General features: G+C 38.1%; 1 protein-coding gene across 1 annotated transcript in view; it reads left to right on the plus strand.

Annotated features, from left to right (window-relative positions):
• CDK19 (cyclin dependent kinase 19) overlaps window positions 1-12,551 on the plus strand; it is a 219,052-nt gene that overhangs the window by 191,394 nt on the left and 15,107 nt on the right. Inside the window, 3 exon segments of the mRNA XM_042780937.1 lie at window positions 3,340-3,471; window positions 9,344-9,487; window positions 9,621-9,690. Coding sequence (XP_042636871.1) covers window positions 3,340-3,471; window positions 9,344-9,487; window positions 9,621-9,690 — 346 coding nt within the window.

The following is a 12,551-nucleotide window of genomic DNA, read 5'->3' on the forward strand; positions in this document are numbered from 1 at the left end:
AAACAATAAAGTACACAGTTTATTATAGTGTGATACATGCTATCACATGTTACTTCATTTGTTTCATACAGCCACCCTGTATGGTGGCCATTATAGATAAGAAATGCCAGATTGAGAGAGGCTGCAGCTTGCTCAGCCTTTCAAAGCGAGGACTTGAATTCCAAATCCAGAGTGTCTTTCCCTACACATACTGCTGCCCAGTGATAGCAGACTATCTGGTGTGACCTCACTGACCCCCACTTTTCCTCAGCACAGCTTTGCCTTTGAAACAGTTTCACAGTGACTCTGTTTTCCCTAAGCCCTATCTACTAGTGTGCTTTCTAGTTTCCAGATATCTCCCTGCCCGTACTTCAGCTCCTCAGATGACAGTATGTTCACTTCCTCCCTTCCCAGGTTTCTCCTCTTCACCTCTTAACATTCACAGTCATCTTCTCAACCTGAAAAGACATCTTTTTATATCCACTTGTCTTCTTTAACATTTGTTCTATTTCTTTTTCCCTCTCTTGTTCCTTTACTTCTGAAACACATGGTGCTCACCCATTGATTCCACTTATTCCAATTTGTTAGAATCTGGCCTCTGATTCCATCCCTGTATTGAAACCTCTCTCTTAGGGCACTTGTGACCTCATTTCTACCAAATCAAGTGAGCTGTATTTGGCGATCATTCTCCTTTATTGCTTTAAGCGATTTGTTCTTCTGACCAACCTGGCCTTGAGACTTGACTGTCTTCTCCTTGGGCTACGTACATCACATAATTCTGTTTTCCTACCTACAGTTCTTTCTGTTATTTCTGCATTCTGTTGATTATTGCCTCTTACTATAATTAACCCCTTGCTTTAAGACACTGTAGGCATTGACTTGACCCATGGCTTCCTTTTACCATGACTTCTTTAAGGAATTGACAAATCATTATGACCTCAAAATCTGGTATTCTGTGTACATGATTCGGAGATTTGGATCTCAGATTCTCTTCTCTCATCTTCACTGAGTGAGGTCTTTATCTCTATTTGGATGTCCTGCTGTCTGTCATCCTTTACGCCATTGTCCTGAAGCAAACTTACCATCTCAGACTCTCCTTTGTCTGTACTAGTCATCACATTTATCCCAGTCACTCAAACTTATTATCTTCTCCTTACTGCTCTCAAATATCTTCGTACTCCTCAACGTAACCTTGTATTCCAGCCAGGCCAGTTAGTTGCCTCACTGTTAAGAGTTTTAGGTTTGTAATTCTATCCAAGATTAGATAGAACCAGGTAAAACCCAGGTTAAAAGTAAGCTGTGATTAAAAATAAAGGTCTGGGGAACAGTCAATCTACTTGATTAAATTGTTTTTAGATTTTGTTTTAATACATTATTTTTAAAAAAAAGTAGTAACACTAATGCCTATCCTTAATACTTTAATATAGCTCTTTTTTGACTTAAAAGCATAGTTGAGTGGGAAATACACCGTGACCTTTCCTGTATCTGATCCTTCCCTACTCTAATAGCCCCACTCCCAGGCCTTACTGAATTGTTTATTGCCAGGCCTTACTGAAATGTTTATTGCCTTTCTTCTTTACTACTAGAATGATTTCTCCTACAATATCTAGCTTGTGTTCCACTTTCAATTTACTTCATGTCTACAGATGTTTATTAAGCATTCTTCCAGATTAGACCATGTAGGAGACATAAACCCTTCCCCAAAAGAACTCAGTATCTAGTAAAAATAGTAGAAACTTTATTTTAATACTTTTTACCCCTTTTTTATTTTCATGTATTTTGCCATCTTGCCTTCTTGTAAGTTTCTTGGTGGTAAACATTATCTTTTGCTGCTTTTTTTATCATTTGATAACACCTACTTAGCACTCACACCAGAATTCTACTACCTTTGTCCATTGAATGGAATGATTTCACCCAACTACATTGTTATTGGAAACATATATTACTAACAGTGATATGTCCATAAACAGTCATATTTAGTTTTAGGAACATAACTGTTAGTAATGTTTATGCTACTTACTTTTAGTATGAATTAGTAATTATTTGAAAAAATAGTTGGAAACTCTATTAAAGCTATATAACAGATAGGAATTGATTGTAAGATTATTTTATTTCCTAGTGGCCTGATTTCATCTGACAGTGAGTAAATGGAGCTTAGGTCAAACTAAGCAAGTAGCGTGTTGATTGTGGTTCCAAGTAAAATAAAATCTTTGACAACTGAAAAAAAACTAAGCAAGTAGAGAATATGGGGAAAAACATTGGGTTTAGATTTTATTTAAAACAATGAAATGCTTTTCAGTGGACGACATAGCAATCTGCTGTATTTTTTTGTCATCAATAACAGTCAGCCTCTATTAAATACATTGGGCAGTGCTTTGAAGTAAGTGCCGTATTGGAATGATCTTGAATAGCTCGGTTTGTACAGGGAAATTAGCTAAGAAAGAACAGGCATCAGCACAAGCTTCCTTGGACAGCTTTATTTTTTAAGACTGAGGTTTTCCGAAGCATTTTCAGGAAGTCTTGTAAATTATTAAAACTCTAAGGAAACAAAATCACGGTAAATTAAAATATTAATGTGTGTTATCATAGCACATTAGTTTAAGATTGATACTCCATAGTTAAAACTGTTATGTGTTATTTGAGCAGGGGCCTCTTATAGAATCAAATACTTTGTATATTATATATTTCAAATTATAGAGGCTTATCATTCTTGTGACACTTGGCCTTTGTCACTTGCAGTTATCGTATGTATAGTTTATTATATGTCAGACCTGTGGTTAAGAATATAACTCCTAAGTTATAGCATGGTTTCTTTTGAGTGTTGGCATCTCTGCTTAATATCCTTGTGACCATGGGCAAGCCATTTAATTCCTTTGGCCCTTTAGATTTTTCATCTCAGAAATGAGAGCAAAATACTTAACTAAAACTGTTCTTATGCGGGTAAAGATGATACATGTGAAAACTGTAAAGTGATTTATGTTGTTAGATTAGGTGGCGTTGAGTCATGTCCAACTCATAGTGAACCCATGCACAGCAGAAGGAAACACTGCCTGGTCTTGTGCCAGCCTCACTATCCTTGCGATGCCTGATTTATAGGTATAAGGTACCTGTACTGTTCTCTGTACCTGTACCTGCACTGCCTCTGTACTCACTAGCACCATGACCTTGGGTAAGTCAGAGCATCTACTTCAGTGGAGGATACTAAAGATTAATGAAGTAATTCCTATCCAGTGCCTGGCGCAGACCACTGGTTAAAAGGGAGGAAAAGGAACTGCCTTACAATGTTAGCGGCTGTTGTTGTCAGCTTTGCATGGTTCTAACAGTGTGTGGAGCTGATACATTAATTTGTTTTATTTTTAGCTGACATGGGTTTTGCCAGATTATTCAATTCTCCTCTAAAGCCATTAGCAGATTTGGATCCAGTAGTGGTGACGTTTTGGTATCGGGCTCCGGAACTTCTGCTGGGTGCGAGGCATTATACAAAAGCCATTGGTAAGTTATTCTGAAATGATTCATTATCTTGGCATTGTACTACCATACGTACCAAATGGTATAATAATAAAGCTACTTGGTAAAAACCACTTTATGGCTCTTCGTAAAAGTCCTCTTGTCACCTATATACCTAGATTTTACCTTCTGGTAGTTTTGGACTTTTAACTCTAAAAGTAAATATGTTTTTCTTTTTCTTTTTTAAAGGAAAGCTTATTCTTTTAGAGAGTAGAGGTATCTGATCCTGTTGAGTTGCTATGGAAACAATAATGTACAAATTTTATTTGTACTTACTACCACAGCTTTTGATAAGGAGCTCTAGTGATGCCGTGGTTAAAGCATTCAGCCGCTAACCAAAAGGTCAACAATCCGAACCTACCAGCTGCTCTGCAGGTGAAAATGTGGCAGTCTGCATCCATAAAGATTTACAGCCTTTGAAACTATGGGTAGTTCTGCTCTGTCCTAAAGGATCACTATGAGTCAGAATTGATTTGATGACAATGGGTTTCATTTGGTTAGCTATTGATAAAAGAGCTGGAGAGAGGATTAGAATTGTTTTCTTCACCAACAGAAAAACAAGACTAGTGTAGTAGTTGGCGACTTGAGCCCCTTCTATTTAGGGAGAAGTTAGCCACATCCTTTCCTAAACAAGATATAATATGACTGATCTTTCTCTCTTGCCATTAGTTTATCAGAACTACAGTTTCTCCATTACGGTAAGAAATAAACGGAGTCTGGGGAGATTAGCAGTGCTCAGCATCCTGCCATTTAACCTAAAAAAAGAGAAAGAAGCTAAGAAAACCTGTTATAAACACTCTCTCGGTAGGATTTAAAGTCTGCTTTAGGACAGAGGCTTCAGAGATTTTATTACCTGGTCACTACAGTGTCCTCAGAGAGCCTTTCTGTGAATTGAGAGACTCATGAGGAAAGCCCTCCTCAGGCTCACAGATCTCTTCAACCCTTTCATAACCCAATTAGTTTCTACTTTATAGTTGTTGTTGACACCATGAGTTTTCATTAATGGAAGGTATGCTGAATCAAGAAGCATTACTGAAATTTGCTATGAAATACAGATTTTGATACATATTATGTGGGATACATATGTCCCTCTGGACTCTGTACCACCATCCCTGTTGATTCTCTACAACTGAAACCAAAAACCAGACCCACTGCCATTGAGTCGATTCCAACTCATAGCGATCCTCATTGGGTTTCTGAGGCAGTAAATATTTATGGAAGTAGATTGCCCATCTTCTTTCCATGGAGTGGCTGGTGGGTTTGAACTGCCAACCTGCTAGTTAGCAGTCAAATGCTTTAGGCACTGTGCCACCTGAGCTCCTTCCCCTATAATTTAGGGCACCTGAAAATGTATTTGAATGAACAGGGAATCATCACAAGAAACACAACTTCCAAATAATGCACCAAAAAACCCCACCAAACCTACTGCCATCGAGTTGATTCCAACTCATAGCAACCTCCATTGGGTTTCCAAGGCTGTAAATCTACACAGAAAAGGAGCTCTGGTTGTGTAGTGCCTAAGGCATTTGACTGCTAACCAGAAGGTTGGAAGACTGGGCAATCTACTTCTGTAAAGATTTACTGCCTCAGAAACCCAAAACCAAAACCAAACCAAACACACTGCTGTTTAGTTGGACCTGACTCATAGTGACCCCTCCTTGGGTTTCTGAGGCGGTGTCACTACAGAAGTAGATTGCCCAACCTTCCTTCCAAGGAGTGGCTGGTGAGTTTGAACTGCCAGCCTTCTGGTTAGCAGTCAAATGCCTTAGGTACTACACCACCAGAACTCCTTTAGAAACTCCTTTTTACTTTTTACTTTTTTGGTTTAAATCTATACAGAAGTAGACTGCCTGCCTCATCTTTCTCCCATGGAGCAGCTGCTGGGTAGAGCCAGCCTCCTGGTTAGCAGCCAAATGCTTTACCCACTATGCCACCAGAGCTCCTAACAACGCACAAACCAAAAAACCAAACCCACTGCCATCAAATCATTTCCGACTCATCACGATCCCCACTGGGTTTCTGAGGCTGTAAATCTTTATGGAAGTAGATCGCCCAGTCTTCTTTCTGCAGAGCAGCTGGCGGGTTTGAACCACTGTCAAGTGCCTTATCCACTGTCCCACCAGCCCTCCTTAAATAATGCACAGGAACCTGGAAATACACTTAGAAGGCTTATCTCCCAGTGAAAAAAGGCAAAAGACAAAAATTTTGACAAATTACATCTCCAGGATGTATCATCTCATACAATACCCTGTTAAACAGTAATTTGCAACACACATTTCTTAGGCTTCGAACAATTATACCACCCCCCTCCTGATGGTGCCTGTAGCTGCCCAATAACCTCGGAAGAGGAAAATGTAATAGGATGCTCTGTGTCCTGTGGGTTATGATAGGGTTAAAGAGGATAAAAAGAAAGACTAGCAAGAGAGTAAACAGTAACATAATAGTGAAGGGCTAGTTCTGTAAGGACCTGGATCTGTGAAGTGTGTTTCTTCAAATTTTCCTTTTACTGAGTAGTCCATTTACTGATACCAGTATCAGTTTTTTACTACATTTAGTTGCTTTTCTTGAGCGCTATTTAATAAAAGTATAAAATTATTAAAAATAGACAAGCACAATCCTTTCTTTGTTAAACACGCTTAAGGAAAACCTGGTGGCTTCCAAGGTAATTACAAAGGAAGTCTTACATTTGGAAAGATTAGACTAATAATTAACTTGGCCATGAATGAAGAAAGCAAACAAAAATTAGAATATAGTAATTCCTCGTTTATCAGGAAGTTTGGGTTCTGCAAAACTCAGAGCCCCAGAACACACTTATGCTTTGTCCAGGCACTGGAGTCTAGCCCAGTGCCCAAATGTAAGTATTTCATAAACATCGTTGAGTGATTTTATTAACTTAGTGAAAAAAAGGCTCTGAGTGGTCTCAGAACTGTGAGGAGAGAACCAGTGTGTGTTTGACAGTAGAGGAATGTGAGACTGACTTTCAATCCTCTCCCTAGCAGTTAAGCCCGTAGGAAGGGAGCAGATAAGAGATTGCCAGGCACACCCTATCAGCAGTGGCAGTGGCATCCCTCTAAAGAGTGAAGGAAGAGAACTACAGAAAGCAAGTGGAAGGGATTGAGTGGCCCTAAAATGAGAAGGAGCAAAAGCCAGAGCCTGACTATTTACATTCCAATGAGTAACTTTTATTGAGAGGCTGCATGTTTGAGACTTTTGGAACTATACATTTACATTTCCCGTTATTTACATTATCTTTACCCACTATTGAAAACAGTAAAATAAATCTCGTAGATAGTCTTAGAAGCCTTCAGAAGAAGAAACTGAATATAAGCCAGGGAAAGTGGAGCTGGAGTTGGAAGCAGCAGGTGGTGCCCTAGACCAGCAAGGTTGGTGGTTCGATACCCAGGGCAAGAAGTGGGGAGTAGAGGATGTGATAACAGTAGAAATACATCTGCCTTGGGCTCTCACCAAACCACTACTGCAGACAGTCTTTATCTAGAAGAGAGATTAAGAAAACGCAAATGCAGCCAAAAGTTTTTGTTAAACTAAATCACTCCCCACCAAAGTCTGTCCCACTCTGAAAAATTCTTACCGAGTAAGTTCATGGCAAGACCCATTTTTTAATATGCACCGTTAGGTGATTCTGTTGTGTGTGGTCATACTTTGAGAAGCACAGTTTCAGGAATGTTTTCTGATGAACAGCTCCAGCGCTGAAATGAAAGGCGCTCAGGTGATGCAGTGGGTAAGGCATTTGGCTGCTAACCAAAAGGTCAGTGGTTCAAACCCAACAGCCACTCTGCGGAAGGAAGATGGGACAGTCTACTTCGTAAGATTAACAGCCTTGGAAACCTAGTGGGGGGTCGCTGTGAGTCGGAATTGACTTGATGGCAGTGAGTTTGGTTTTAATTTAGTGAGTGCTGAAATGAAAATAGATGGGCTTTTTTTTTAAAAAAAAAAATAAAGATTATTGAGTACGAATTGAAGACCAACTATAATTTTTTCTCAGGGTAAGGAGAACTGAACTGAAATTTTAACCAGCTTGCAACTTACTTGCTCAGTAAATGAGATTTACCACTTCAAGATAAAAACATAATCACTGATTTCTAATTTTATCCATGCCGGATAGAAGTTTGGCGAAAAAGAGAATCTAATGATTTTATATCAGCGGCAGTTTGTGGAGTGACACTCAGAGTGGTGTGTGTGTTTGCATGCATGTGCATGCTAAGCAAAGTCGTTAGTAAAGAGAGCTGAGGAGTGGTGATAGATGGTACAGGGGCCGGATGATTACGTAAAGTTAGCTGGAATGAGGCAAGAAAGCCTAGAGTTTAACTCTGCCTTCTACCCTCAGATTCCTTCTCTTAGCACTTCACAGGGAAATCTAGGTCCTGGTTCCTGTCCTCTGAATAGAGGACAAATCAGAAATCAGCATGATCGGCAGCATGTCAGAGTGCACCGTAGTCCCAGTCGACTCAGAGTAGAGGCAGCCAGCAGGAAGAGAGACAAGACAGTCAGGGGTAGCACGTCAGGGACACGAGTGACAGCCAACATGATGTGGAGGAGAGAAGAATTAAAAAATAAGACACTGAGCAATATTACTGCCCCACTTGTTAGTGATAGATGTTCAAGACAGTGATGACCCTGCTGCCTCATTAAGAATGATTAGGTTATGTTTTATAGCCTCTTAAGATGGCAGGTAATGCTATAATAAAAAATGGGTTATCAAGGGAATATATTCCCATTATCTAGTAGGCTAACTTACGTAGAAGGAAACCATTCCTGAATGAGGTTAGATAAATGAGATCTTATTACATATTTTGTTCCATTTGGCAATTTGTTTTATGAAACCGTATATTGATACTAACTCTAGCTAATGGACATGATTAAACTTATTTCTTATTTAACCCATCTACAAAATATGATCCCCGTATTCGGTAGGCTACTAAATGCTGTAATCCTATACTATATTATCATAGTCCTTGCATTATTACCTTTTTTTAAAAAATATATTTATTAAACACTATTTTCTAAGTGGAAAGTGTGATCTCACAGAAATGAATTCACTTACATTTGGCAATGCATTGCGTATACAGTATTGTAATCTTAGAATATGAATTACAGTTTCGCAGTGTATAAAATCCAAACAGAATGATCTGTAACTGGTGGCTTGAAATAGTTGATAAACCTTTCAAAGATTCCTAATTTCATCCCGTGAGTTGGTAGGTGGGACAGTATCTAGGTGAATATGTTTAGTTAGATGTCTTTCTCCTGGTTTCATGCAATGCCTATATATAGTTATATTATTTATCAGGTACTAGACCTTATAATTTATTGAAAAAACAGAAATTGGTAATCTCTGACAAAAGACAAGTTTTTCCAGATGTTTTAATGTAGTCAGTATTATATGTAGAATCTCATGCTCTTTGATAATGCATTTGGTTGCCTTAAAGGAATTACATCACTATAATTGATGTTAATATTTCCTTGTATCAGTTCTTGGGCATTATGCCCTGTGTTAGGCTATCAACTGAATGCTTCAGTGATTAAATTACTAGTAGTGGTTTAGGAAGGTTTTTGCCTAAATCTAAGGAATTTATTGCTTGCTAAGTTGAGTTTCCTAAGCTTATCTTCATCAGGAAATTTATTAAATGTTTTTAAAGATTTTCAGTCTGATATGTGATGATATAGGTCACGTCATATATATGTTTCTTGTGTATGTATTTTATTTTTTACTGCACTTATTGTACCTTGTATATTTCTTCACTGAAAAGTATTCTTACATGCATGCTGTCATTATACGCAGGAATTAGAACCAAGGAAATATAATAAATGTGTACAAAAACTTGTGTTTCTTCCTTCATAGATATATGGGCAATAGGTTGCATATTTGCTGAATTGTTAACTTCAGAACCTATTTTTCACTGTCGTCAGGAAGATATAAAAACAAGCAATCCCTTTCATCACGATCAGCTAGATCGGATATTTAGTGTCATGGGATTTCCTGCAGGTAATTTATTTTCCTTTTCAAAATCAAGGATATTATAAGTATATTTCTATATTTTAAAACAGTCATAATTATAAGAGTAACAAAGTATTTCTTGTAATTCTCTCTCTCTCTCTCTCTTTTTTTTTTAAATAAGATAAAGATTGGGAAGATATTAGAAAGATGCCAGAATACCCCACACTCCAAAAAGACTTTAGAAGAACAACGTAAGTAATTCTGTATTAAATATAGATTGAAATTTCAATGGGAACATTTAAATCAATTTTTGAAATGTAGATTATTAATTAAAGCCAGAAACTTAGATTGTTTAGCAATGATTTATACCTATGATTTACAGAAGCTATTTTAGATACTGTTAATTCTACATTTAGATTGTGGTTTTGCTTTTTTTTTAAGGGTAACTGATCTTTTAAACACCTCTTCTGTCTTAGCGTGACAAAGATTTTAGTTCAGGGTTGCAGCTGTGATTTTGTCTTTACCTGAGTCATAACTGGTGACTGAAATGCTAGACTGGGAAACCAGGAAGGATGGCAGAAGAATCTGAGAAAAACAAACTAGGAGCGACCTGTACCTTGAGTAGAAACGAGAGATGAGTAAAGGTGGTGGCCTGAGAAGAATTTGTTATAAACATGCACATCTAGAGGAAAAGCGAGAAGCAGCTACCTTTGGGCAGCTTAACAGAACTTTAGGGCAAGATGGCTTGTTGGAACTAAACCAGACATCAGAAAGCAAAGTAGAGAATGCCATTGATCATTTATGGCCCCAATTTCACACTGTCCTTACTAGAGTCATTACCTCTATCCATGTTAAAGAGCACTGGTATTGCTCAGGATGCTACTTGGGCTTTCTTTTCACTGTAGACGTTTTCCTGGGCATTCTCCTCGGCTCTGATGGCCACAGTTTACCATCACTTACACTGATACTCACAGTCGATCTATCCGGCACAGATCTCTTTTTCAAGTTTCAGATCCATTTATGGCCTTATAGAGTACAAACTCAAATGGTTCATAAATACATCAAATCCAACATGTGAAACTGAATCCATCTATCCCCTTAAACCTCTCTTCACACTGTTTCCTATCTTAGGAACACACAGCCGTGTGACTCACCTATTTGTCCAACAAAGACCTGGGAACTGTTCCCAGTCCTTCTTCTGTCTTGCTGTCTTCCATCTCACCCCTAGCATCCAAACCTAGTCAGTTCTTTCTTCAAAATATCATTTGAATCTTTTTATTTCTCTCTGTCTACACTTGTCATTTTTGTTGTCCAGACAACCACTGTCTCTCCTTGAATGCTGCAATGACCTCCTAAGTGGTATTTCTATCTCCATTCTTCATTCCAACTAACTGTCTATACTGCAGTCATTGTCATATGAAAGTTTGATCATGTCACTTACCTCTCACTCACTGCCGTTGAGTCGGATCCAACTCATAGCGACCCCTCCTTGGGTTTCTGAAGCGATATCACTATGCAAGTGAGTTGCCCAGTCTTCCTTCTGAGGAGTGTCACTTACCTAGTTGCTCTTAATTCACATTTGCTTTCAATTCCTTAGTATGGCTCATGAAACCTTGGCTTCCACTTGTCTAGTTTCGTGTCCTCTCCACTCTACTTTGTGTTCTACAGCCCAAGCCTCATGAATTTCTTGCCTTAAATACCTTGAACTTTTTTTTGACTTCTGGGTTTTTACATATGTTATTCCCTCAGTCTAGGATGTACTTTTTCCCCTTTCCTTCATTGAATTAACTCCTGCTTATCCTTTCTATTTATGCTTTAGGTGTTGACTTGGGCATCACTGATGAGGCCTCCCTTGACCTTCCAGGTCTGAATGTAGTGCTTCCTCTCTGTGCTCCTATTGCGTCCTGTGCTGCTTCCGTCAGCACTACTCACCCTGCACTACAGCTAGTTTTTGAATACTTACCTGTCTTTCCCTCTAGATAATATGGATCATGGGTACCATGTGCACCATTGTATCCCCAGGGCCTGGCACATAGTACATGCTCAGTAATTACTTATCAAGTGGGTATTGAATGAAAGTGGTTCAAGTAATGGAAGACACTCCAGTAATACAAAGGATGGAGAAAATTAATGAAAGCACTTAACATTTAACTTAGTATTTAAAGTCCAAATGGAAATTTTTACCAACCAGATTATAAGATAGTGTTTACAATAAACAGAAATAAAAGGAAGTACGTTTTAAAAGATAAATGAAATTAGGAAAGTAATATGAAAAGTTTAGCAAAAATAACCCATACTTCATAAGCGAACATTTCTACACACATAAATGCATGAAACAGAGACGAATTTATTCAGTTAAATGGTATGAACAGTTAACTTGCTTGGCTGCTAGCAGAAGTTGGGTGACTTCTGTTTACCCAGAGGACCCTCAGAAAAAAGGCCGGATGATCTGCCTGTGAAATAGCAGCCGTTCCAAGCCCTGGGGAGCACAGTTCTACTCTAACACACATGGGGTCAGAGTAGCCATCAACTTGGGAACAACTGGTTTAACGAAATCTAAAGCTATCCGGGAATGTAAAATGCAGTACGTGCAAGTCACTAAAATAAAATATAATGAAGAAAAAAATTCCAGAAAATATTATATATTTCAAATGACATTAAAAAGTATAAAAATTCGTTTCATAAGAGGAAATCATTAAGTTGACTTATTAAAAAATGAACGTTCAACTAAACATGTTCTAATAAAAATACTTCATAAAGTATGTGAAGAGTTTGAATTACTGAACTGTAGCAAATGTGAAGAGTATATAATTCAGAAACTGATAAAAGTTCAGCTTAACTTTAATTACTAGGAAAGATAAGAAGAAACCAAAATGGGAAATAAGCAATGAGATCTCAAATTCAAAACCTTTCATATTATGTTAAAAATAAATAGCCTAATCCAAATTGGTAAGGAAGAAGTCAAACTATCCCTATTTGCTGATGATATGATCCTATACCTAGAAAACCCGAGAGACTCAGTCAAAAACCTACTGGAACTAATTGAGAGCTTTAGCATCGTGGCAGGATATAAGATCGACATCCAAAAATCAGTTGGATTCCTCTACACCAG

Source organism: Orycteropus afer, unplaced genomic scaffold (genome assembly GCF_000298275.1).
Source record: "Orycteropus afer afer isolate SDZICR_OR568_19922 unplaced genomic scaffold, OryAfe1.0 scaffold00072, whole genome shotgun sequence".
NCBI lineage: Eukaryota > Metazoa > Chordata > Mammalia > Tubulidentata > Orycteropodidae > Orycteropus > Orycteropus afer.